At 34.2% G+C, this 27,439-nt stretch overlaps 1 protein-coding gene across 3 annotated transcripts in view; it reads left to right on the top strand.

The window, feature by feature from the left end:
* The window catches only part of PCDH7 (protocadherin 7), a 268,634-nt gene that overhangs the window by 38,788 nt on the left and 202,407 nt on the right, over positions 1-27,439 (top strand). The window contains exons 2-3 of one of the 3 annotated variants that reach the window (XM_017805259.1): positions 15,138-15,197; positions 17,145-17,244. The exons of the other annotated variants lie outside the window; for them this stretch is intronic. Coding sequence (XP_017660748.1) covers positions 15,138-15,197; positions 17,145-17,165 — 81 coding nt within the window. The 3' untranslated portion in view covers positions 17,166-17,244. Of the gene's footprint in view, positions 1-15,137; positions 15,198-17,144; positions 17,245-27,439 lie in introns of those variants that run through there. 3 annotated transcript variants of the gene reach the window in all.

The following is a 27,439-nucleotide window of genomic DNA, read 5'->3' as shown; positions in this document are numbered from 1 at the left end:
CTTTTTCTTTTTCTTTTTCTTTTTCTTTTTCTTTTTCTTTTTCTTTTTCTTTTTCTTTTTCTTCATAGTACGCAATTTGCATGACTACAGTTACAGCTAAAACCCATTCTTTGGAGGGACAATTTGCAAGATGATTTGAAATTCTCAGATTATATTACAGCATATAGAAACAAAATTCAGCTTTTTTTTTTTATTATTTTGAGGTGTTTTTTGTTTATTTTCTTTTAAATCTTGTTCTGGATGTCATTGATTGAGAGAAAAGGAGAACAACACATATGAAAACAGCTTCTGAGATGGAATGCAGGGATTTCACACACCAAACTGGCAGCATTGCCTCTTTCGAGACAGGATTTTTTTGCTGACAGCCACTTATATATTAATGGGAAGTCCTATGACAGTCTCCTCAATTTAGTTTATGTTACTTAGGACGACCAGCAGTTGTGTTGACAGAATTCCACAAAATCATTCTATCACATTATGTAATGTCAATATGAAGAAAAATATCATGAGATTCTATGTTTTAGTTTACAGTTTTTTGAAGAAAAGAGAGTTACCTGTTATCTCTGAGCAACAGTGCCTAAGCTACCTTAGAAACACATTAAATGTTTTACATGTACTTTTTTACCTTCAGGTGCTTATTACAACTTCAATACTAATAATTTCATTATCTTGCATGTATAAATCAGTTGAAGAATAATATTTATAAAACATATTGAAGAACTGTATTTTTACAGCAGTAGTTTGTTGTACACTGAAGCATATTGTAGTGAATTAATACAAAACTGAAGTTCATAAAAGTCCAGTTTGAATTTGGGCTTATCACTTATTTATATATGCTAATCTATGCTGGCCATTTGCTGTTTAACTGAGACAATAAGTAATTTTAATATGGATTTGGAAGGATTTATTTTAAGTATTTCATATACCTTAATGGAAACATGAGTACTGAGGCCTGTACTTGTTCTGGTGTTAGGGTTTTTTTTTGACAAGGTCTTGGAGATATTCAGGAGTCTGGGAAATAAAGGATTGGAGGGGTGTGTGTGTGTGTGTGTGTGTGTGAAATAGACATAGTTTTGAAATCCAAAGGTTAAAGAAAGACAGTTATCTTTATTCTGTCAGCTGCCCAGCAGCTCAGAGAGAGGTTTCTTTAAAATTTTTTTTTTCTGTTAAACATCCAAGGAATCTCGAATTGGCCGGTATGTGTTGCTTATCCAGGGACAGAACACAAATGATCAACTCTGCTTCTTGTCTTAGATTCTAAAAATATTTTAAAGACTTAATTGTGAGAAAATACTGATGGTTTTGTCTCAGCTGCAATTTTCCACTGCTGTCAGAATGTCAGTAACTTTCTTTCTGGTTCCTTGAAGTGTGGTTCAGAAGCATTTTTTAAATGTAAGAAATTGTCTAGTCTCCTTTCTAGCAGTCTCAGTACTTAGATGATCATGTGAGCAAATGGATAAAGTAATCTTTAGAATAGCTTTTTGTATCTAGGATTTGGGAGATTATTGTTTGGTTACTCTATAATTTTTGTATTAGAATATATTTTTGTTTTTTCTTAACCTATCTTGAAAGAAGATCTCAGCAAGATCTGTGTGGGTGATGATCTCGGTGGGAAAGAGCTGTCAAAAAAAGCTTGAAAATGAGGGGTAGAATTTATAGCAGTGTGAACAAGCAAGTGTCCTTGTTCAGTGAATGTCTAAATGACTTTGAATTCTTTGTTTACTTCCTATGTTTGATTGAGTGAAATTTGAAAAAAACCCATTTATTTACTTAGAACTATTTTGTTCTTAGTAAGAAACTTGAAATTGATTTTTACTTGACACACTTCTTCTCTGAAGTAATATAAAATTCGTGTCTATTACATGTATACAGAGGCTTTGTGGCTCATCAGGGTACCATGACATTCCAGTGTATTGATTCTATGGTGTTAGAGTGTGACATATTTGGTGTTAACGGGCCATCAGAGTCTTGGGATTTGAATGGTACACAGTAAGAAGCACTGATTTTCCTTTAACATGACAGGCTTTCTAAAGCAGTGGAAGTAACTTTAGTCTTACATAGTTCCTCATGTGTAAACTTCAAAGATAAATAAAGTTTTTGTATAATCAGAAAATCTTAAAAAAAAAGTCATAAAATAAACTATAGTATTTATTGTCCGGTAACAGTCAAAACCATTCTGCAGTTTGTCATCCGTAAAATTTCTTTCACAGAAAAATTCATCCAGAATTTACAAGTCACTCTTGAAAGGAACATTTTGTTTTATACTGTGGTTGTTTTGGTTTTTTGTTGCATTTTTTCTTTCTGCAAAATGTAATCTATGTCCTGGGTTTATTTTGGCATACAGGGTTTGTTTGCATTTCGTGTAATGTCTGTTTATATTGTAGGCTAAAGGCCCATAAGTATAAAGTTGTTGCAGTTTTGTGTTACCCGGCAGGGCATCAAATGTTGACCAAAAGAGCATGTGGACTAGAGAGGGTTAAATCTGATCATCTTATGTTTTGCTGTCTTTCAGGTGACATGTGCTTTTTAATTTTAATGACCTGGAGTGCTTTCTTTGGAAATAGAATTTTGATTATTTTTGATTGTATAGTGTTGATTATAATTATTGTGCAAAAAAAAAATCAGCTAAGTCAGAAAAAATGAGCTAATTCTAGACATCTTTGGAAACAAATCATGAGAGTACCAGATTTATGGATTTAAAAGAGTATATAAGGACTCAACTTCCAGATTTTTACATATTCTTTCTGGTTTGTGTGTTAGAATACCAGTTGTCCTGCAAAGAAATATAGAATGTATTTTATAACATATGTTTGCTCTGTTTTCTAACAACATAAGTATTTTGCTTAAGCAGATTTACTAGGAAGTGACAGCTCTGAAAAATTGGACACAGTGGCTGCTAGAAGTATTTCAGTTCCAGGTAATCTAAATAGTGTAGAAGGGAAAAAATTAAATATCACCATATTTTAAAGATGACAGTTTTGTCAAAGATTCTTTTTCACTCTGCAACCTGAAACAAATTGAGAAAATCAAGTAGATCTAAAATATCTGCTCTCATTGAAGATACAACACCATTTTAGTTCCTTTTATCTTTAGCTTCCCTCCTCTCTCCTTGTAAGCATAAGGGAGAACAATGACTTAATAATTGCAAAAGCACTTTGAGGAGCATAATTCTTCTGGTTTAATTGTTATGTCTAAACAGTTTTGGATCATAACAGGCTTTCATGAAACTTAGTTGCATAGAGGTAATCTAACTAAAATTTGGTAAAATTAAACTAAAATGAAGTTTTATGTTCTTCAGAATATAAAAGATCTGATTTTCTAAACCTTCAGTTTCATAGGTTCCTGCTGAACTTCTGTGCATCAAGAATCAGGAGGGTGACCTGCCCAGCTTCTTTCAATCTTTTTGAATATTAGCAAGTATCCACAAAGACATATTTTATAAAGACTGACTTTAAAAGGAGGAAAGGGGAAGAGTTTATTGAACACAGCTCTCCCTACTTGAGCAGATATAATTGCTCGTGATGAAACTCCTGTGCATCCCAGTAGCAGTATGGGAAATGTTCAGTGTATGCTTCTCTTCTGCTCCTTTTAGATGTGGCACCAGACTTGCTGCAAGCATATGTTCCCTTCACATTTAATTCAAAAGAAAAATAATTCACAGAAAGACTTTACTGATGTTTAAAGTTCTGTTGAGAGTGGAGCCCACTACCCACAAAGTAAAATCTAGCCCAGTATAGTACCCACAGTCTGTGCAGATAGTGACAAAGAGACACCAGGGTTCCTCCTGCTGCTGTTTCCCTTGCGTTCCACAATGAATTGGTCTTATCTGGCAGTCTGCTACAACAAAGAGCTTAGCTACTGTATTATACTAAAACCTGTCATAGATATTTTTCTTCTTCTTAGTCCCTTTTACAATATCACAAAATGAATCTGCATTATTTTAAATATAGGAGACCCGAGTAAAAAATCTAGAGCCTTGTATTTCTTAAGTTTCTGAATGATACACAAAAGGGGCTTAAGTATTTTCCATCCTACAAAGCAGAGGGTTTTTATGGACCTACACCATGTATTTGTTTCTTTCTAGGAAAGCCAGAAGTTGGAGAGTAAACACCAAATTTTTTTTTTCCCCTGGTACGTGACATGAAGGCTTTAAGAAAAAGACTCCAAAGGTCTCATTCTCCACAAAATTTTCTGTTTGTGGGCTTCCTGATTACCAAAGGAGGACTGAAATTACAAGAAATAACTACTGAAAAGGCATCAGGAAAAAGGTTATGCAAATTTTAATATGAAATCAGCTCAGGACTCTTGCTATTTGAAGAAAGAGAGAGAAGCCTTGCAGAAAACTAATTCAAATATATATGAAGTATGCACCCATTTTTAATTTCTGAGTCATCCTTCTATTTGAAATAGAAACCCCCACAAATAAATATCTAGAATTGTAACCTCTAAGACTTGGCTCGTGTACTCTGCTTGCCCGCCAGGCTAGGAACAGTTTCAATAGTGTACATGTGTCTCCAGAAACTTATCTGGAAAAACATTTTTTGTTGTTCATTCTCCCTCCAAGACAGGCAATAGCAGTTCTAACCTGCTAATACTGCAGCTGGTAATATGCTTAGTAGGGGCAGCTATGTAAAAATAAACTGGACTGTGCTTCTGTAACTTACCTTGACGGAGTCTTTTCACAGTGTCACACACTGCATATTAGATGTAATTTAATGTGAAAGAAGCAAAGACACATTTAAGACTGATTTTGGGTCCTACAATAAACATTTTTCTACTTCACCGGAAAAAGGTGCTTTTTATTTTTGATCAAAAATAAGAAGAAAGACTCAGCCCAAAGCTCTAAACTAAACTATAACTAAAGGTTATAGTGTTAGTTTTGTACTCCCATGTTAGAATTCTGTACATAAATTAATTTGCCGTGAGAAATTTATGAACAAAAGGATTAGTAGTCATATAATATAAGTAAAATATAATAAATAAATAAAATAATACAATATAAAAATAAGTATGTTATGTTTGGCTCACCAGAGTGCAATCTAATGTGAGGTAATTTAACTGATCTCACAAAAAATTTGCATGCAACTTTCATTGCATTCCATTATTCATCTACTTTCAGATGTGTACTCTTAGTAGAACAGTCTATTTTGAACACATGGCATAATTTCACATGTATAACTACTGTCAAATCTAGCTTAATTTTCATCATTTTAGTTTTAATTTAAAAGGATGTCTAAGAAATTAAAGATCACTTCATTAACTGCTTATTTTTTCTTATTTTTTCTTCATTCTACATCATATATTAAAGATGAAAATAACTTTCTCTATTTCCATTAACAAAAAGTGAATAGAGAAGAAAAAGCAATTATTTGCAGAATGTAAAAACCTTATGATAATTTGACAGACTTTAATTAAACCAATCTACCACTCTGTGTTCATAAGACATACTATAAAATAAACTCTTATTTGTTAGGAAACACCGTACTCCTCATTGATAAAGGACTTTACAACTGATTTAGAAGCAGGGAATTTATCTTTCTTTTGAAAGGGAAGACATAGATACAAAAAACCCCCTCTTGCTTTGAACTTATTTTTAAGAAAGTGAACAGTTGACAATACAAACAGGTTTATAGTATCAGTACAACAATTTAGCATTTTGCACACATATATTATATAAGAATTGCTCTGTTCTTTATAAACTTGGTTTATCAGTATGATGCTTCCATAACATAAGAGATTACTTAGATGAATGTACATACTAACCAAGAATTTATAAATTTTACAATCCTTTTGACTAGAACTTGGAGGTATACTGAAGAATGATTCTGGAATTTTATATTTTGTCCACTGAACCTAATTTTATGTTTTGTCCACTGAACAACACTTACCTTTAATGTTGTTTTATGAATCTGTGTTTTCCATCCGTGCTTTCTGTGATCTGTTCAAACAGTGGATTCAACCTATGCCTATTCTGACGTTTCTTTTCAAATGGCTGATAGACTGGTAGCAGCACTTTCTCTTGTCTTCTGACATTTTTTCTTAGTTTCTTTTTTTTTTTTTTTTTTTTTTTTTACTACAAGAAGGAGTCCTGCTGTGATCAGTGAGTTTTCTAGGGTGAGTGTGATACTTAGTTGTACTTTGGAATTTGATATAAAGGCTGGTAGGTCTGTCATAGCCATTTCCTGCCTAAGGGTCCTGTATAAAACAGTTAAATCCAACCTCCTCACGTCTTTCCCTCTCACTGCTTTCCATAACTTTTTCTTTTAGTTTTGGCTGCTCTATGAGTAGAGCCATACTGTGCCTTTGGCATAATCCTCTTTGCTGCCTGATGGATGGAGTTTTATCCATACAGGAAGGAGCAGCAGATCTCCTGCTGCTAAGGCAGAGTCCCTGCTCCACACAGCATTAGTGCATTTTTTTCCTCTGTAGTCAATTAAGATTGACTACAGAGAGACTAAATGCCCCTCTCAGGCAAGGGCAGGCAGGGGAGCTGGGAGCTGAGGCAAGAGAAGCCCCTGAAGCCTATTGTGCTCCAGGTATTATAGTAGGAGTGTCTGTATCGAACGGGGATTTCTGTTCCAGGGTCCCTAAAGGCCTGAAGTGTAGAGCTTTCCTCTGAAGACTGTTGTGCCGATGAGATGAAAAGTAATACTTTCCTTAGGAAAATAAGCTTGTATCAGCTTGCTATTTCTGCCTCATCATAGAGGTCTGTTGAAGATATATCTACAAAGTATTTAATTCCATGAATTAAATTCTGCCTCTCACAAACATTTCACTAAAAGTTCTCTTTGGCCTTATATGTACAAATAGAAACCTCAGTGAGCAAAAGATTTAATTCACAGATACCATTTCATGCAGACTATACATTACAAAGTGACTAAAAAAGTTCCCTTTTAGGCAACACATATTAATGCCTCTAAAAAATAAAATTGTATTAAAAACCCTCAATATTTGTCATTCACCTCAGTTTTTTGTACATTAGACACTGAAGTCTTGCCAGTCTTAATTTTCTTTCTGTCTTGGTGAGTAGAATATGATGACTGGAGAAATTATAAACAAATGTAATACTGTGTTTGAAGTGACAAAAGATCATTAGCAGAGAACATAGACATTTTGCCTCTAGGCAGATTAATTCTGGGACTTGGAAAAGTATATTCCCTGTTCAGTCAGTGCACTTTATTCCCTTCAGCACTGGCCTTCAGTAGTAGGAATAGACAATTGTAGTGCCATGCACAGGTAGGAGGAAGGTGGGGAAGGTGATATGGAAATACTCCTCATATTCATGTCTATGACATTAAATATCTCAAATACCTTCTCAGAAACTCAGATGCACAGGTGTTTTTCTGTGTACAGGCATGAGAAGATTTTTTTGAAATGGAATAAATTACAAGATTGGGAAATTACAATGAATGGGAAAAGGGGGGAGAAGGGAATTCAGATAATCAGAGAAATGTACCTTATAGGGTGTGGTCATTATGAGGATAAAGGGCTGACAAATGTCAACCGAGGTAGACAACACTAAAGGAATTATTAAAAGAAAACTTTATTAAGCTATAAGAGCAAGAGACAAGCAGTACAATTATTATGCTTAGAAATGAAAGCTAACGTACATGTTATAGAGAAATGAAATTGAAACTTTGCCTTAGTTTTAAACAAAGGTAGCAATGTTGTACCTGGGAGACAAAAGCTGGAAGTGTCTAAGATAAAAGCAGAACCTGGAGTCTGATGTATGTAAGTCAAATAGGAACAGATAGGTGTCATCACAGAATTCTGAGTGATATAGAAGAAAGCATCCCATGTCTTCTTTTAAATAAATGTGTTAGGGAAAAAAAAGGTGCTGTTTTGTTGGAGAATAGCAAATGCGGTATTTATATTTAAGCAGTGGAGAAGATGGAAAAGAAGGTATAAAGGTCTAAAAATATGACCTCATTTTTTATCAAAAGTAGAGCAGAGTTTAGATGAAAAAAAATTGACTTACTGACATAAAGAAAGAGGGAAGAGAGGATAAAATAGAAATTGAAAATGGCTTTACTGAAAGGAGTTCATACAAAGCAATCTGATAACTTTCTTTGAAAAGATAACCAATTTTCTAGATAAAGAAAATTTAGTAATCTCTCTCCTTGGACTTTGGCAAGCAGTTGATACTGTGCCATCTGCAAAATTATTTGTGCACCTGTGGAAGATGGGCATTACTAGAGGAATTAAAAATATGTAAGAAATTCACTAAAATGAGATGACAAATGGTGTTGTTGCAAAGGTAAACATTATAAAAAGTTACTTGAGTCAAGCATCAGTCTTAAGACTGTTTTTGCTTTATATTTTAACCTTCATGCACAGACTACAAATGTAATAAGGAAACTTGATTATGAAACAAATATGATAAACATAATGAATTTGGGTGAGGATTAGACTGTACTAGATGAAGGACTAGAAAACAATTCAAACTGTAGGAATTAAAACAAAACTAACCACCTCAAAACAATAACAAAAACAAGACAAGTTGTAAATTCAGTTAAGAAATCATGAGATGAAAGCAGTAGAAAACAAGAAGAATTTAATAAATTAGGCAGAGTTATTAGGAGCAGCAGTGTGACATGAGCAGATTTGTTTCTGCAACATGAGGCTGCATCAAGTTGTGAGCTGCTGTGAGAGAAACAGACACAGTCATGTCATTTGAGAAGTCCTTCATAAAGCTTCGTCTGAAAAATTGTTCTATTATTCTGGTCAACCATTTTCAGGAAGAATTAAGCTTACTTTTAGACATTCAGAAAGAGCAGTTTAATAACCATGGAATATAGACTTAGCTGTGCAAGAGATAACTAAAAGGGCTTTGCTTATTCAGAATTAAGGCTCTGAGAAACACGCTGTGGCAGGCCAAAACTGGATGGCAGAAGCTGTTGCTATCCTCAAGGCATGAATACTTGAACCTCCTTTGAATCACTTTATGAACCACTGCTTTGTATATTAGGGTAAACCAAAACTGGAATTCTTTTACTTTAATACACCCAGCTGAAGACTGCAATAGTACATGAGCTCATCCAAAGACATATCATATAACCCTGCCCTGAAGGCTTTAGTGCCCATCAGAAGGGTGGAGCAGATGGATGAGGGTGGTAACTATTCTTGCCATCTGGTTTTAAGCCACTGATACGTTTACCTCAGTCTTAAGAAAGTAAGTGGGGAGAGGACGTGTGCTTGCTCTTCATAAATATATTGAGAATAAATATCAGCAGAAAGTATTAAAGAGCGTTGTTATAATAGCAACTCTATACCACTATGTGTTTAGTTTAGAAACTGAAAAAAAAAATTACTTTAACCTTCTGATGTTGAGGTAAAAATGTCTTTCTAATTTTCAAATGGAACTTCATCAGTTTAGGATCATAGAAATGTACAGATATTTTCCTTCTAGAAGAGGGAAATAGAAACAACAACAACAACAAAACATGACCCATGCTTTTATTACCTTAGTTTCTTAATGATGGATTAAACTATAAGTAGCATTATCTACACTGAGATCAAGCTATGTTCTGTAAGCTGTTTAAAGAGCAGCAGAAAGCTCAAACTGTGAGGTTTGCAGCATCAGAGGCATCTAAGGATATCAGTACTTGTGCTTCCGTTTTTCTTTGAAACTTTTTTTCTTGACATGGCAGTATTACTCAGTTTTTAAGGAGGTCCAGATGTTTCTGGCTTAAGATTGTAATAAATACCTTAAATAGATATCATTTTTATTACTACAGTGCTTCTTAATGCATTAGTTCAGTAGAGAAAGGTGGCAGAATTTTGATGAATGTATTAAGTAGGTTGAATGCAAACCATATGGAAGTTTACATTATTGAGACTTTTTAGGTAGACTAATTCTATGTTATTCCACTCTTGTGCCCTGAGAAAACTGTTAGCAATTTATATTTCTGAACATTGTCTACCTGAAATAAGTCAATGCATATGTGCTGAAGATAGAACAATAATATCTTTATACTGGATTGTAAGGAAGACAGCTCTGTGTCTGACAGTTCAGGAATGGGAAGACATTGTAGTAAATAGCATTAAATATGCAATTTTTCTCATTATTAAACTGCCTGTGTGAGAGTTAAATGGGATATTTTATATTTTGGGTTTGTTCCTACCTACTACTAATAGAAGATATATGTTTATTGTTAATTGACAACATATTGGGTTTGTTTAGAAAGAACTGATTCCTAAACATTTAAGTGTATGTGTTTTTTTTTTAATTCTAAGTTATAAATTCTTTAGTTTGTGGGGATGAAATAATTAATTTCAGGTCAATGGCATGGACTGTTTTTCCATCTCTAACCACTGTCTTTGTGAGCCAGCAATTCTCTAGTGTTTAACATGAAGACTGGTCGATATGTCACCATATTGTTGCAAAGTGTGACTATGAAAAGAACATAATCCTAATAGTAGGAAGTGGACAGATTCCTAAATGTTCAAAATTTATTCATAAGCCTAGTGTGAGCAGGAGATCAATAAACCAGAGAGTTTGTAAAGGTAATGAATGATAGATGTTTTTTTAATCAATTTTATGCTTGTAATGGTTAAAATGATTTTTTTTTTGCGGGGGGGGGGATTTAGTAAGAACTAGAAAGCTTAGTTTTGATAGACTTGATTTACCTAACATGCAGGAGTCAGCAGTAGTCACAGAATAAAAATATGACAAATCAAATTTAATGAGGTTAAATGAGAATACATAGTCATGTTAAAGTGTGTGCTAACTCTAGATGTGTTACTCTTTTAAGCTGATCTCTTTAACTTCTTTTTCTTTAAAACTTCATTATTAGAATTATTAAGTTATTATATTAAATTGGACCATATCTGTTACAGAAATTCTAATGACCAAAATCTATGTATCTCTTTGTCATCATATGTAGCAGTCCTCATTAATTTCTTATTCAGAAAAACTGTTCATGAGTTTCAATTTGTTTAGTTTTTGACCCTATTTATGACCTTTAATGATTCATAAATACTGTGCAAATATCACAACATAAAGATATTGAATATTTTATTTACTGTCTAATTTTCTCTTAAGAATATAAGAATTGCCTTTCCTTATACAGCATGTATATTCTAAGGAAATATATTTAATACACTTCCTATAGTTCCCCATATCCTATTTCGGTTTCTGCCACAAACTGGAAATGAAGTTGTGTATATAAAAGAATTTTAAAAATAGGTTAGAAGCATCTTGTGAAATGTAACAGGAAATCTACAGAGATATATTTTTATCTGGCATTTGCTGTAGTGGGCAAAAACACGCATGTTGTGCCTTTCAGTTCCATTTAAGACATGCAAGAATCTTGCAGAAACTTGTAATGTGTCACAGTTTTAGTCATACACACACATCAATCAGATCAATATATAATATATATATTGCAATCATAACATATTTACAGACACGGATGCTAAGAATAAAGTGGAATGAGTGGCAAAAAAATTATAAAAAGGTACTTGCAGAAGTTAAACATTCTGAATTTGTAGCAATATGTTTTGGCTGTGATCATCTATACTCTGTTGAAGTGTGATTTCTCACTTATTTAATGAAAAATAGTTGCATATAGTAGCAAACATATATCACTAACACTAAAAGGTCACTTCCCAATGGCAATGAATGTGTAAGTTAAGGAAAAAGGAGAAGCAGATAAAAATACTCATGAATAAATTTGGGGTTGTAATTACACTAATTTTTATATACTGGAGAACTGAAGTTCTGGAAACGATATCCCAATGAAATATTCATGCCAGAGTATTGTAGCCTATCAAGAAAATATGTGAGATTATGCTTCTGATAAGCAGGAAGTGGAGCCAGTATGTAATAAGAAACTTCCTCACCTGTGTTTTAGCATTATGGACTGGATTAGTAGAGAGCTGCAAAGCGTCTTGGTCATGAAAACTGAGGTAATAACTCCCAATTCTTCATTTCTCTCTGGTGTATTTGCATTTTTGTGCCAGGAAATAGGAGGAGGAACAAGACAGTAATATCAATTTTCTGGAAATGAGCAAGATTCTTCAACTGCCAGAAAAGTGGGGAAAACAGTACCTAATTTAATAGAAATTTAGAGAAGAAGAAGAGATAATTTTCCAACTTTTTTTCTATTATTATGCATGGATGCATCTACATTAATGACACAGAGCATGGGAATGTGTTTTGGGTGTGAATTTGTCTTGAGTCTATATTTGGATTTCCACTGTACGTGTTTTTCAGCACCACTGAGCATTTTGAAGCATTGTTTTCTCCATCATTGTCTTCAGGTTGTCATGTGGTGCCTCGCAGTTACAGTGCAGATGCAAAGCCTTCCATCAGTTTGCTCTCCATACCTGCACAGTGCATGACAGAGACTAGCAAGTGATGAAAACTTTGTTGTTCATTAAGATGTAATGTAGAGAGGCACAACAAATTGCACTGTTGTTCCTTCCATTTTATGCTGCATCAGGTGTACTGCAGGTAATCTAGACACACACAAACACTGAGACCTCCGTGATGATTTGAGACTTAAGAATATAATATATCGCATTTTCTATAAAAAGAGTGAACATTTTATCTAGTATGTGCCAGGTAGTTGGTTTTGCTTCTTTTAGCTTTTTTCTTGCATTGATTTATGATTTGATTTGTTAATTGAAAAAATAATATGAGTATCTGTCATAGAAGAGAGCTCCAATTATAGAAGAAATGTTGCATCTATGAACATTTTTGACCTCAGAAATATCTTACAAATGCACCAAATCCTCACAATTTTGTTTGTATCTTAGAGAGAGGTACTTAAAATATATGTTAGGAGATCCCTGTTGAATGCATACTGCATCCTTAAAGTTATAAAAGCTTCTTTTATATATATATATATATGAATTTGAATAATTATTGAAGTTAACAACTTTGCGGTACTCAAGGAACAGAAATGATAAACAGAGAGATAGATTGATCAAAACAGATAGAGGGATAGATAGGTGTTTTGTTATTGACTGGTTTAGGCCAGTTTAGTGTTTTGCTGTTTAGTTGAGCTAACACAGTGTAAACTGAACAAAAAGATTTGTATATTATTGGATTGATGATGATGAAGAATTTTACTGAGGTGTAAATGTATTCTGCAACTAAAGCCGAATGTTTTGCTTGCTTGTCCCAGATGGTTTCCTGTAAGAAGATCATATTTAGATTGAGGAACAGACATTACTTATTTGAGGACACTTGGGAGTCTTTTATGGATTATTTTCATAGAGTAAAAGCTGCTTTATAGAGATGCTTGACATTGCTATCCTACATTTGTGTAATTTTGTTTTAACTTTACATATGTGTAATAGATTAGAAGAAATGATTCATTAAAATAAGGTTGTAGTAGTTGGTGATGTAAAATAAATAAAAGTCATTAATAATACAACAGTACTGGAAAAGCTGAAAAGACTGATGAATGCCAACCAAACATGTTATGTATGTAACCAACAATAATGGGTTAATATTTTTTTGTGTGGATGACTCATTTCTAAGTGGTATTTTAAGGGCTGTTTTTGAAGAATATATTGGACAGAAAACTCTACTGTTTATCAGGAGATGTGCATGTCTCTTAAGTGTCTCATTTCCTTCACAAATATCTTGATCAAACTGATTCAAAGGAAGCAGGTTCTCCTCTGGTTCTCCATTTTCTTTATGTCCACCTGTTGCACTCCGTATTAAGCTATAAACTGCCCAGAGCAGTCACATTTTTTATTTAAGACTTTTTAAAAGCCTTTTGGTTCATTATAACCTCTAATTAGCATCTGAAGAAAGAGTCACACACTCTAAGAGAAATTCTGTTTAATTTAATGAGAAAAATAAGATATTTTGGCAAAAGGTTTTTACAGGAGTAAAATACAACCAAGAAAAAAGCATTTCACTCAAACATTCAGCACAAAGACCCATTCCACAGGAAACACCTACTAAAACAATCTATATACCAGCTTTAGTAAAACACAGTTCATTGGTTTTAAGTTACCTACAAGAAAAGGAAAAGAGTAAAAGAAAAAACCAGATTAAAAGGGATAAAGAAAGAGAGAAGGAAAGAAAGAAAGGAGAGGAGAATAGGTACTGGTAAGATTTGATGATTCACATGGTGCCAGCTGGAGAGGGAGAAGAGAGGTAGAGAATAGACCACATGGAATCTCATGTATTTATAGAGTTCAGTTTTCCCTCCCAGGCAGGATATCCGGTCAGTGTCTTCCAGGCCAGAGTGAGTTGTGCTGTAGCAGTCACAGGCTGCAGGAGTGTGGTGTGGGTGGGCTGCCAGGCAGCTCTGCCTTGACTGACAGCCCAGCTACAGGCTTTCAGCTCTGCCATGTGCTCTGCATGGGCAGCAGGCCTTGCCTTCAGCTCTGCCCTGTGCCCTCAGCACAGGCCTTGTGTGCAGCCCTTGCCATGGACCTGCAGGTCCAGGCCCAGCCCCTCCCAGGTGCACACACACACACACACACACACACACACACACAGAGTGAGTTGGTTCCAACTGATATCAATAATTCAGTGAGATTCAGATCCAGGATCTCGTACCACCTTGTATCATAATAGTTGATACCTGACATTTTGAAGAATGTAGATGTTCATAGAATTGTCCTTGTATATTATGTATGGCCCTACAAGTCTCGTTTGCTAACTCCCTTTTATTTGGTGGTGGATGAGGTGGTTCAAGAGAAAGAGGAGTGGCCCGGTTTTTTCTTATAAAATTTCTATCCTATGCTTCTTTCAGCTATCCATACTGCACTATTTATCTCATCATTTAATGGAGAAAAGTTATGCTTATCACTGATACCTGAGACATATATTATTTTTTACTTTGTCTGCAGTAACTGTAGGTAAGAAAAGGAAGAATGTATAAATCACTACAATTTCTCTCTGATTTAAACCCAGTCTGTTTCTGGGCATAGTTCACTTAAATTCTTCTTTTTCTTAGGCAATAGGTAACAGTAATATTATTTATTATTATAGGTAACAGTATTCTAACTGTCTTTGCTGCCAAATAGTTATTTTATAGAGTATGTTTGGACCCAAGGCAGAGAAGAGGAATCTTTTTTCTCACTAACAAGATCTATGACAGAGGATTAGGTTACCCAAACCCTACTCACATGCCGGTTAGCAAACATATATTTTTGTATTTTTGTAGGTGGATACAATGCAGACTACACAGCACCCTGGCCACACTGAGGAATCATGTAAAATGAATGTATGTGCTTGTAAGTGAATTATTTATGAAATGAAACTCCAACTCTAAGGGATGTTGGATCACAAATTACATGAACTCTCTTACTCTTTTGTTAAGAAATTGATTCCCAGGCGGCAGGGTTACTGCAGAACTAAGTGCACCTTGAAAGCAAAGCTATTAGAAAAAAATAAAATTAAAAAGCATGATAAATCATGTTAAAAAAAACCCTAAAACAAGAGACACAGATTACATTTTGGATGCATTTGGAGAGATATTAAATGGAGTCAAGAATCCAAAACAGGAAAAATGGTGTGTGAGAAAGGTTTGGTAAGCAGAAATGATTGTACGTGGAGGAACAGGATCAAATACCATCTAATTTAGGAGAATGAATAGAATGAAAAATTCACCATTTCTTCTTTGTTTCACCTTTGAAAGGATTGAAATTTGATTAGATGATTGGTTGAATTAGTAACTGGGAGATGAGTGTGAACAAGGTTAAATTCTCAGTATTTGAGTCAATGAAGTATTTGTGGTTTGCTGAAAAAAAACCAAAAACCAACCCTGATGATGTGCTTGATAAAGACAAAATGTTGTGCCTCAGGACTGAAATTCGGAAATTCAGATATATTCTTAGTATTTGAAAGTCTTTGTCCTACTTGGGGACATGAGATAGAGCGTGGGAGAGGATTTAGGGCAAGCAATGTTGGGTCCTTCAGATTTTACTGAGAGAAATGGCTCTGCAAGGAAACTGAGGCAGATACAAAGAAACCAAAACCTGCTAAATGCCTCTACCAGCAAATAAGGAAATCAACAGTAACTCGTGTGCATACATGTATAATGTTGGGTTGCTAAAGATCTGAATTCGCTTGGCTGAAGCACTACAGACTAGAATAACCGTATTAAGGATTGTACAATTGCCAATATCAAAACCACATGTAGGGAAAACCTCTGACTCTGCAGTCACTATTAAGCTATATACGTCATATCAAAACAAAGACTAAAGTGCTAAGTACAATTTTATATATGCATATCCCAATTTTAATATTAATTTTATATCTGTATTTAGATATTACACTATATCAGCTTATGATTTAGAGAAAGGAAAGGCTGAATGTTTTCTTTGAAATAATTTGTTTATATCCTTCATCATAAGGAGCTACAAAAGAGGATATTTGAAGTATTAATAATGTTTCAACAAGTTCTTTTTCTTATGAATAAAGCATAACTTCAACACATTCAAGTTTATGATGTAAGTCTGGTATAAATGTGTGAGGAAACTACATTTTATTTGTAAAAAGACTGTATATTATCACTTGCCTTCATAATATGGCTTTTCAACTGTATGAACAACAATGCTGAAAAATACTTCTCTCTCCTGCATTTATGTCTGAATTAGCTTACTCTTTGTGTTTATCCCTTCAAAACTGATAGTCTGCCACTTTTTTCCACTTGCAGTAATTAGTTCCAAGCAGAGGAATTTATGGTATAGTAGGGGCTTTGACCTCTTTATTGTACTGAGATATATTATCAAACTTCAAAGTCAGTATGCTGCTACTATATTGATTTTGTTTCCTGTGAACAAAATCAATGAGCAAAATTAAAATAAAAAAATCAATTCTTTCATTTTTGAATTGATTCGGGTTTTCTACATGTAGGTTGTTTATTTAACCTTGATTGCTAATCTGGAACTCATTTAAAGGAGAACACATTGAAAACTTTAGTAATTCTGCATAAAAGAAAACTATAGAAATTAATAAAAATACAGAGAGAAAGAAAATTAAAGACAAGACATACAGGAATGAGAAGGAAAAAACCAAAAAGAGATCAAGACAACACTGTTCTCTATTGGAATGCATTATTTAGGAGTATCAGAGAACATACAAATATTGATACCAACAGCTTTGTCAAAAAACTCAGCATACAGATTATTTCTTTTGCATTTTCTAGCCCTTTTCTATAATTCAATAGGTGCTTAGAAAGAGCATATGAAATACCTGCAGTCCACTGACTGTCTTTCGGAGCAGTTGCAAAGCTTTCCTAAAGATGAGAAGAAAAAAAAAAACCCCATGAAAATATTTAACATTTAACATTTTGCAGAAATAAACGTGTTAGATATATAAATATATTAGTGAAATTGTCAGCCTTTTTCTGAATATAGATATAATCTTAGTTAGAGCAAAGTTTAACCTGGAACATGTAAAGGAAATTTTAAGGACCTCTGGTCAGATTCTTATCTCAAATACAGCAATTCTGTATTTCAATAAAATTATTCTTCAACCAGGAAAGAAATCAAAATTGTGTCTTCTGTATTCATTGCAAATTCATTCTTCTGTATTTAATTTTCTGGTCAGAAGCAATTACGAAGAGAGGATCCTTAAAAAAATTTTGTGCAACTACTGTAATTTTCAGATTTCAGAGAGTTTAGCAGTCAAGCAATTTGTATGGAATAAAAGCACTTTTATATTGCCTCCTGCTACAACACCAGTGGGGAAAGGGCAGCAAAACAGTGGGAGACCAAATGAAGAGTTTTTTCTTCTGTGACATCAACTTGCAAGACACTGGGAGCTTCAGAATTACAAGTGGTAATATAGCTTTTTTGAACTATTTCCTCTTTGCCTCCTACGGCTGCTTCATTGTTGGGTACTATCTTTTTTAAGTTAGAACAAGGGAGTGAAAGGTATTTGTGACAAATGACATTCTACTTTCTGTTTGCCGTTGTCCCACGTGGATGGGTAAAAAAAAGTGCATCCATATGCCTTTCCTTTTCCTACCATCTACAAGCATAAGTTTGAGCTTTTAAAGCCAAATCTGACTTGCTTACTAATATGAACGGGCCACATAAACCCAGAGATTTCTTGTATGAGTAAAGACCACTCTTCTTTTAGTATAATTTTGTTTAGTATATTTAGTATAATTTGTTTTTTGCATGACCACTAAAGAACACAATACGTCAGTAGAAAACTATCAGGCAAATTGTGATACACAATTTTTTTAAGTTAGTTAGACACAAGTTAGGTAAATCATTAGTAGGACTATTATGTCAACTGGAAACCAGTGGAAAATGGAGCTGTGTGGCACAAGATCTCTTTTCTCTTCTTAATGGTTCTACTTCTGGGGACTGTGTACTGTTGCAGTTAGAGAAGTAAATATGGTCTTCTCAGTAGTACTCAACTGCCTAACCTATCTGTCAAACCTAGACTAAAGGATTAAATTAAGCAAACTTCCACTGCTCAGACTACATTTTAGTCTCAGGGTGAACAATAAAATTTAATTTAAATAAACAGTTTTTGTGAAGGTTCATAAACCATTTAGAATCTTCACTTGATGTTTCTCGGGCTTTTAAAAAACCTCTGTCCCTGCTCTTCCTGCGAGACTTATTTAGACCCATGAGCACAGAGGCTTGGATTTGCCCACTTATCATTTAAAAAGTCTGGTGTGACAATCCATGCTTTAACCCATTACATATTTTACTGTTTGAGAGTCATTCAATTGATTGAATTTTGCTGAGTTAGTAAAGGATGGCTTTGTTCTCTCAAATGCACTGGTGACATTTAAATTTCCAATATATACTTAATTATGCATTCTTAGAAATTCAGTATTATCTCCCTCTTCATTGAGGAAAAAATTAAACTATTGTGCTCGCAGACATTATATTTGACTTTTGACATTACATTTAGGGAAAACTACAATTATGTGAAATACTGTTCTATTTTCTATACGGTTCTCAATATTTTACAAGAATCTACATTAATAGTGCAATATGTGAAGAATGCCTTAAATAATCCTTTCTAACACCATAAACATGCCTACAGTTTCCTTGTTTAAAATTAAACCATTTGTTTTCATTAGAATGTGTTCCTGAAATATCAAGAAACCACAATCAAATTACTATTCTTCTCTATTTCAGCAATGAGTTTTCCTTTGGTCTTTAGTTCCTAGAAAGGGCATCACAGCTATCTATCACAGGAAAAAGTTTGTTGCCCTTTCTAATGAGAAAAAAAAGAAAATGTTTGTTATGTTCCGTAGTGTTACCACAGAGTCCTCAGTAGTCTTTAGTGGTGGAATTCAAGAAAGGCATTTCCAAAGTTAGGTTCAAATTAATTTTCTTCCAAATCAGTTTATTTATCACATTTAAACAGTCTTGGTTTAACCCAATAACATGATTTTGAATAGTAAGTGCCAACCAGGCCAATTTAAAAAAATATTATATCCTTTATTATTTATGCATATTAATAGTATATTTATTATATATTATCTTTGAGAAATATAACAGAGAAAGATGTTCTGAAGGACTTCAGAAACCTGATTATGCTCTGTGGTCTATCTTATCAAGCTTAATTATTTGCTTGATATATTTTGCTTGATATATTTGCTTGATATTATTTGTTTGTTATATTTTGCAGAGTTCCTATTCAGGAAAGTAGCAAGATTTTCAACTGGCTTTTTAAAAAAAAGAGCCTTTTTCTAAACTGTGAAACTGCACACAGACAATTGTTCTTTCTAGATAAAAAGTATAATTTCTTGAATATTGTCCAGAGCAATTTTATTTTAGAAAATATGAGCAAAAGAGTGGCTTATAGACTAAGTAAGTTGTGTGGGCATATTTCTACATCATAAATGTCTACCTGCTTTTCCTTTTTACTGCTAGAAGAATGATGATTTATTTGTGTTATTCACCCCTGTATTCAGAGAATGGTAGAAGTATAGAGGGAGTAAAGATAGCTCTACCTTAAGTTGCCCCGGTCTCAGTTTTCACCTTTAAGAAGGAAGTTAGCACGTAACCATTTAAACATGCATGATTTTAACAGGTGAATTATGATTATTGAAAAGTTTGGCACCTCACCTAAGCTAGCTGCACAGTGTCAGAATGGAGAGACTTTATGAGAAGTGGGCAGCCTTTCATTCAGCCTAAGTTGGTTTTCCGATGTTTAGGAGGAAACCTTTTTGGTGTCTCTCTCCCCGAATCTACAGAGAGACTTGATCTCAGAAGAATTTTAAATGTGTTCAAGTTCCAAACTTGTCTGAATTTAACTTTAATGTCAGTTAATATGAAACACGTTTTGGTAGAAATATCTCACTTGATGTGCTTTAGCATACATCTAATGGTAGAAGACCGTTCGTGTATTTTTTTACTAACCTCACAATACGATTCTGTGAAAGGGCAGAAGTCAGGTTTGTATTAGCTATTGAAGCGCTAGAAACCAGGAGATTCAGTCTTCATTTCTAGGTCTGCCACTGGCACCCACTTTTTGGGGGCTACACCTGTGAAAAGAGATAATCATTTTCATTATCTCAATCAGAGAAAATTGTTTGATCCATTATGTTTTGTGAACTGTTTTCAAGGTATGGTGATGAGATCCATAGAAATGTCTGTAAAGAGTTGTATGATATAGTAGAAGTACTTCAATGTCTTCTGTTTTACTGAAGTTGGGAGAACTGTTTTTCAGAGCAAATCCTTTTTTGCTTAACGTCTATAAACTGCCTCCTGGCCAAATTTTTTGAAATGGATTTTAATTTTCATCATTATGTATATGGGACAGTTCTGTATATATACTTCAGTGCACTTTTGTCAAAGAATGCTTTAGATTTAATCATGCTGCATTTAAGAAAAAAATATTTTATAGGTTACCCTTTATTTCCCTAAAATATCATGCTAGGCAAGTAAATGGAACTTAATATTTTATGTTGATTTTGAATACAGCCTATCTGTTTTTTTACAAGCATTTCATGACTGTGAAGTGTGAATATATTGACATTTTTAGTGGGTAAAGACTCTCAACAAATTGGAGAAAAGACAGTATGGAAGCAACTAATTCAATAGTATTGTGAAACCATTGATTATGTACTCAGGGCTGGCAGTGACACAGTGATACATGAGCTTTGGCCTGAGAAGCCTACATTATAAAGAGAAAACTAGACAAGCTGTGGGAGACTCAGTGTTTTTCTTGTTTGCCTTCATCCTACTTCCATCCCTCATTTTGAAATACTCCCTGTGGAGGGCATTAGAAAGTTGTGAATTAAAGCTCCAGGGAGCCTGAATGAAGCAGCTATAGGCAGTGTTGTGGAATAAAAAGGGTAGACTTCCTGGTGCAATTAGTCGGGTGTTTCCTATGTGTGATGGAGTTTATAGTGCAAAGAGGATGGTGACAAGAGGATGCAAATAGTACAGTTACATGTATATTTAAAATTCATGTCATGTCATGACATTATGCCATGCTCACCTTGTGTTTCAGGTTCCTAAAAGTATGTGAAGTTGATCTGAGCGTCTTGCAGTGATAAGGAGTTGATAATTATTGGTTACCTGTTGAGTTCAGTTTTTAGCTTTCATGGATGATCTCTTTTAATATTTTGGTGAATCTGACCATAGCTCTTGAACAAAGCTTGTGTCTGTATCAGGTGCAGACATCAGAACATTCCCAAAGAACTTGAAGTGTATGCAGGGAGTTAAAACCAATAAAAACTCTTTGAGCAGTCTCTACTTTTCCTTTATTTTTCTAATGTTGATGGTGTAAATTTCTGGCATTAATATTAAAGAATAAAAAGGCAAAGATGTAGGTGCAATACTAATAAAATGTATTTTAATTTTTAACCTCTCATTTGAAAAGTAACTTTGATTTCCAAATATAGCATTAGATTTTAAATATAACACAGTTTCATTTTGTATTGTGTTGTGAAGCACTTCCGTGCAGCCTTCTGCACTTTGCTGTGTATCATTCTCACTGAAATTAGAACTGTCAGTGAGCAGATTTTGTTTTTACTCAAAAAGTTATTTTGAATAGGATAATTTTTGACAAATACATACTGGTTTCATACATGTTGTTAGGGTGATTTTTATACTAATTTGTTTGTAGTGCCTTTGATTGAATTTGTGACTTATTGCAATACATTCCAAAGTAAAAAAGGGTTTCAAAGAATAGGGCTTACAACTATGGGATGTCAGACAGTAATGTCAGGACCTCTGCTTTACAGAAGTCATTACTATAAGTGTTGATAGAAGATGATCCATAGCAAATCTTGGAACATTTTTGAACTACCACTTAGTCCATTAACTTTCTAGAACCCCCTTGATATTTTTTTTTTTAGATTTCTACTTATATATAAAACATGCATACAATAGGGCGTATTTCTATCTTATTGCCTACTTGAGTAAAGGCATTTATGCCATGAGGTACATTAATTTCAAATGGATAATATGTTTGCTACATAGAACTGGGAGTGGGAATTGGGAATCTTGCATTGCCTTCTTGCTGATGACACTGTCCTGCTATCCTGGGGTGAAAGAAATCACCTTAGATTTCTGTGCCTTGACTGTCTGGTGTATTAAATATGTATAAGACAGCTTACATTACAGGACATAAGGATCGCTTAAGTAAATAATATTCATGATTTGTGAGTGTCAATGGGAATTTGCTAATTGATGTCCTAATACAAAGTTTAGGGCCACTCTTCATCTGCACAGCTTTTATATCTTGAAGTTAAAAAATTAGAATCTTGAGGTCTGGCATAATCATTTCAGCTTTGCCATTTTCAGAATACTGATTTTTTTTTCGCCCTATTAATATGATGAAAAAAAAAAAAGGCAGAGAATTGTTCTTTAAAATGTAACAATTTCAGTTTTTGTATAATTTATTGTAACTATACTAAAATTTGTCTGTTACAGTGCACTGACTGTGCTGAATTTCTTTTATTCTGGCCATGTTGAACTGCACCTGGAGCGACTTATAATTACTATTACAGTGTATGTAGGAAATAGGGTTGAATTTTCAAAAATGCTCACTATTACTTACTCCAGTGATTAACTCTTTAAGAAAATGTGACCCTTAAGTGTCACTACCAGGCAGATATACAGATTATCACATCTTGCAATAACCAGTGTAAATTCAGTCAGGCATCAGGTGGGAAGATCTGGACGTCATCTCTATGGCTTGTGCATCTGTCTCTCAGGTCCTGTACAGCTGCATCAGCTGCTTCCCTACGTGCTATAACCAGGAAAGAAAAGGCAATTGGAATTCTTGTCTCCAGACATGGATATCAATGGCTGGAACCTGATACAAAGTTTGTAACTCACTGTGTGCACTTCGTGTTTTTTGCACATCAACAGACTTTATGTTGCACATATCTAATACCTCAGTGTACATATTCAAATTTTTATAATACTTCTGGCAAATCTTTCCTTTTCTTTTTTTTAAGGTAAAAATATAGTGAATAATGTTACCTGAAGAACTACTACTGTATCAAAAAATAGAAGATCAAATTATCACTAGATCTTTTGATACTCAGTTCTGCAATCTATTGAAATTCTGCTGAAGGGATTTGTACTTTGTGTAGCTGGAATGGCTGCCAATCATTCTTCCCTCATTTGTTATCTTATTCAAATTAATACCAGTAAGCTTGAAAAATCATAAGTAGCTTTAGCCCTTCTGTAATCTACTTTTAATAGGAGGAGTGGAATACAGTCCATATGGTAACCTGGATGATCTATCTTGAATTATTTCTGGGATAATATCAAATACATACCTGAGTTTTGGTTACATACCCAATCCCAAATTATTTTCATTAAAAATTAAAATCTCCTTTAAATACACTTACCCTGAGGCCATCTGTTGATTTCATAAATCCTAGAACCTCCGTTCTTATATGGGATAAACCTCTCCTACACTGTCTTGGAGGTCATAATGTCAGATGAGGCAGCTGTGAGATGAGCTTGGAGTGCTGCATGCTGGAGTGAGAAAGTGAACAGCATTTGACTTTTAAAAACCTTCTGACTCAACAAAGTAAAAGGGAAATGTGTGTCAGTGACTTCAGTAGGGTTTGAATCAGGTCTCAGTGTGGTAAATTGTCAAATTGTCTGATGTTAAGCATACCTAGATGAGGATAAACAGTGTGCTACTTCTTATTAAAGAGTTTTCTAAGTAATGGTATCAATCTGTAATAGAATAATAAAGTACTTTGTATTTTTACTAAGTGATGTGTTTCTACTAATTGAAAGAGTAGGTTTCACAGAGACAGAAAAATGGTGATTTTTTTAATGTAATATTAATTTAAACCTCTAGGGATTTCAGACGTGTTTGAAACAATAGTCCTATGTTCCTTTTTCTGAACTAGTCATTAAGAAGAATATGCAGTAGAGAAATCATAATGTCGACTTCCCTTTATAATTACGGATCCATATCTGTATAACACTGTCAAGAGACTGCTATAGCTGCTTAAAAAGAAGCCTTGATTCAGCAATGAGAAAGCAGCATGTCATTCATTAAAGCTAACAGCAAGCATGCAATCCTAAAATGATTTATCACCAGGGTGGTGGTGGGGCACTTCTGAAACACAGGGTTCCAATCAAGCTGTATGCAGTCTACAGTGATACAAGGGAGCACTTTTCTGATTGTCAGAGTGTGTCAGAGAGTAGTTTGCTTCTGCATTTCAATGGCAATATGAAGTGTTGTGAAAATACTGTCTTAATATACATAAAAGTTCCTCATATTTATTTTTTTCCACGTAGACTCCAGGCAGTTTACAATAAAAGAAGAAATTACATTTCCTTAAACTGTTTTATTAAAGTTGATGGATTTCCCGAAGATATTGTAACCTGTTACTATAAGCTGTTGCTGTGACTGTTGTTTGTTGTGATGTAACAATAGTATCACATTCCTTAGAGTAATATGTGAGATTTGGAGAGCATAATGGACTTCCAGGGCCTTTGAGAAACACTATTATTTTTTTGCTGATTTTGTATTAAATAAGTACCAGCCTGTGCTTGTGTGTTAATATATGCATACCATTTGGAACGCAGTTAGTGACATTATGTAATTCACAGATGTTTTATTATTCATAGTACTATGCATTCATAGCTCTCTGTAGTCACTGTTGTGCAAAATATAACGAGGGGGAGTCTGTGTGTCTTTTGCTGGTCCTTTAGTCTTGTCAAACTCTCATTCACCCAGTTCACAAACAGAGGGATGTGGTGCCCTTTACTGGTTTTTGGCTGTTAGAGTGCAAAGGAGTAAAAATATTGATTTCCCATAATTTTTCCATGTTTATTTCCTGTTGTAAAAATACAGACTAGGACATAAGGAAAAATGGGATCTTATCATTCCACTGTATTTGGACTGTGCTGTAATTTATCCCTTTGAGAGAGGATGGTTAGTCCAAGGATTAGATAAGGATTTTATGCACACTTTTAATAGGCGTAAATGAAATCACACTGTTGCATATAGAAATGAACTAAAGAAAAATGAAATAGCTCCTCTGTTTCTGTTGTTGTTTTAAATCATATTAGAAATGCTTTCTCCAGCTGGTTTCACAGTTCACTCTCCTTGATTTCATCATCTGATCAGCACCAGACCACTAGCTGATGAAAGTCTGTATTACTGATTGCAGTGGCATTTATCATTTACTATTAATATAAAACCCACAGTGTCTCAGTGCTGTAGTTCTATTGAGGAAGTAATAAATCACAGGAATTAAATAATGTACAAAAATCCTCATTGGAATCAGAATTTTTATTCAGAATTCTGATACCCTTTTTAAAAAAAATTCTGTTCTTTTTTTCTTTGTTTTCTTCTGAGTTATCTTTCTTTCTGTGACTGCTGCATTCTTCATCACATATTTTTGAACCTGCTTTTATCTTCATCCCTACTTGGTTCGACTTTTTGGACTATATAACTATAAACTTTTTAATCTTTTTTTTCCCCTCTCACCATGTTTATAATTATTTTATTATGTTATTTTAATTATTGCCATGAAATGTAATAATTCACTTGGCAAAAAGTTTCTTCTCACTTAAAATTCAGTTCTTTAGATTTAACCTGTGGGTTTTTTACATACCTTGCTTCTTGGGATAGCAGTTTTTCCTTTGTTTTCCTCTGTCTCCATTAAGAAGTATTTTTCCCGGAAAAGTTTGAATGTCCCTGAGTTTAAGTTCCCTATTTCTCTGTCATTTCTGACTACCTGACTGTGGAAAAGAAAGACATAGTCCAGTGTAGCTTAACCTATCCCTGACTAATGTCTTGCAGGAAAAAAAAAGCAGTTTGCAATGTTCTACCTTTCTTTCTTGGCCTAGTGCCTTTGCAGAGTTTGGGATCAGGATTAGGAAAGTAAAAACATTGAATAAGGAATTTGACAGTTTTATAAATGCAGTACTTTTCCACTTTAAGTGTTTTGAAACTGTGCTTTTGATTTATTTAATATTCAGTCATTTACTTTGAAGTTCTGTTCATATATATACCGTTGCAGTAAATATGCATGTAAAGTCCATTAGAGGAAATCATAAATTTCAGTTAAAATGCTGAGAAGAGAGTGCTGACAAACCCAAGGAACACAAAGACTAATCTAAAATCTGAGGCAGATATGGAAAAGTTGAGCTTTCTGTCACACTTCAGGAGAGTTAGTGTAAGAAGCCATTAGGAAAGTGTTTTGGGGTTTGATTGGTTTTTTTGGTTTTTTTTTTTTTTTTTTGGTTGGTTGGTTGATTTTGTTTCCTTGCCTATATCCAGTGAATTTTATTAATGTGAAATATGCTCCTGAGAACAACCTCTGTGCTATCATTCGGACTTCCCATGCAGGTGTCAGTTACTGACAAGCTCCAATGCTGGATGAGGCTGTAATATTCCAACTTGCTTTTCAGAGCTGTGTCATCTTTGTAATATTTTCTAGTATGACTTTGATTGTTGGGTGGTCCAACAACCTGCTTTGAAGTCTAGCAGTGTCCATGCTTAAAATTTTTAGGAAGAACCTGCTTTCTTGCTGAACAGAAGGGCAGAAAACATAAACTATGCACCATTTGTTTCACTTCAACTTGCAAAATTTATGGAATGTTGAACAAATGATGTTTTGGCAAAATAGCTTACATAAAGTCCCTAAAATGGTGAAAAAGGCCTCCTTTGGAGCCCCAGTGGATGTCTCAGAACTTTTCCTGCAAGCAGGCAATGCAATTCATTCTAATTATGTGCTCTGCTTCAGTTGGTTTATTCTGTGATGATTAATGGATAAAGGTTTTAATGGTTTTATATATGAATTTGAGGAGCAGCAGCAAATATTTGGTTAACTCCTATTATACACCAGGAAAAATTTCAAAAGAGGTATCTGTTCTTTGAGGACAGTGGTATTTTCTAGCCTTTTAGTTCATTCTCTCTTCATGTCTGAGTAGGAAACTGAATGGATGTTGCTAATCTCACTCAGGCAGATTGATACCATCTTCACACTGTACAAGGGCATCAAGAAGATTTCCAGCCATGGAGATCACATTATCATACACAGCAGCAACA

The sequence above is a fragment of the Lepidothrix coronata genome, unplaced genomic scaffold (genome assembly GCF_001604755.1).
Source record: "Lepidothrix coronata isolate B3197 unplaced genomic scaffold, Lepidothrix_coronata-1.0 Scaffold0, whole genome shotgun sequence".
Taxonomy (NCBI): Eukaryota; Metazoa; Chordata; class Aves; order Passeriformes; family Pipridae; genus Lepidothrix; species Lepidothrix coronata.
The sequence above is the reverse complement of the archived record's forward strand: the minus strand, read 5'-3'. Positions and strand labels throughout refer to the sequence as shown.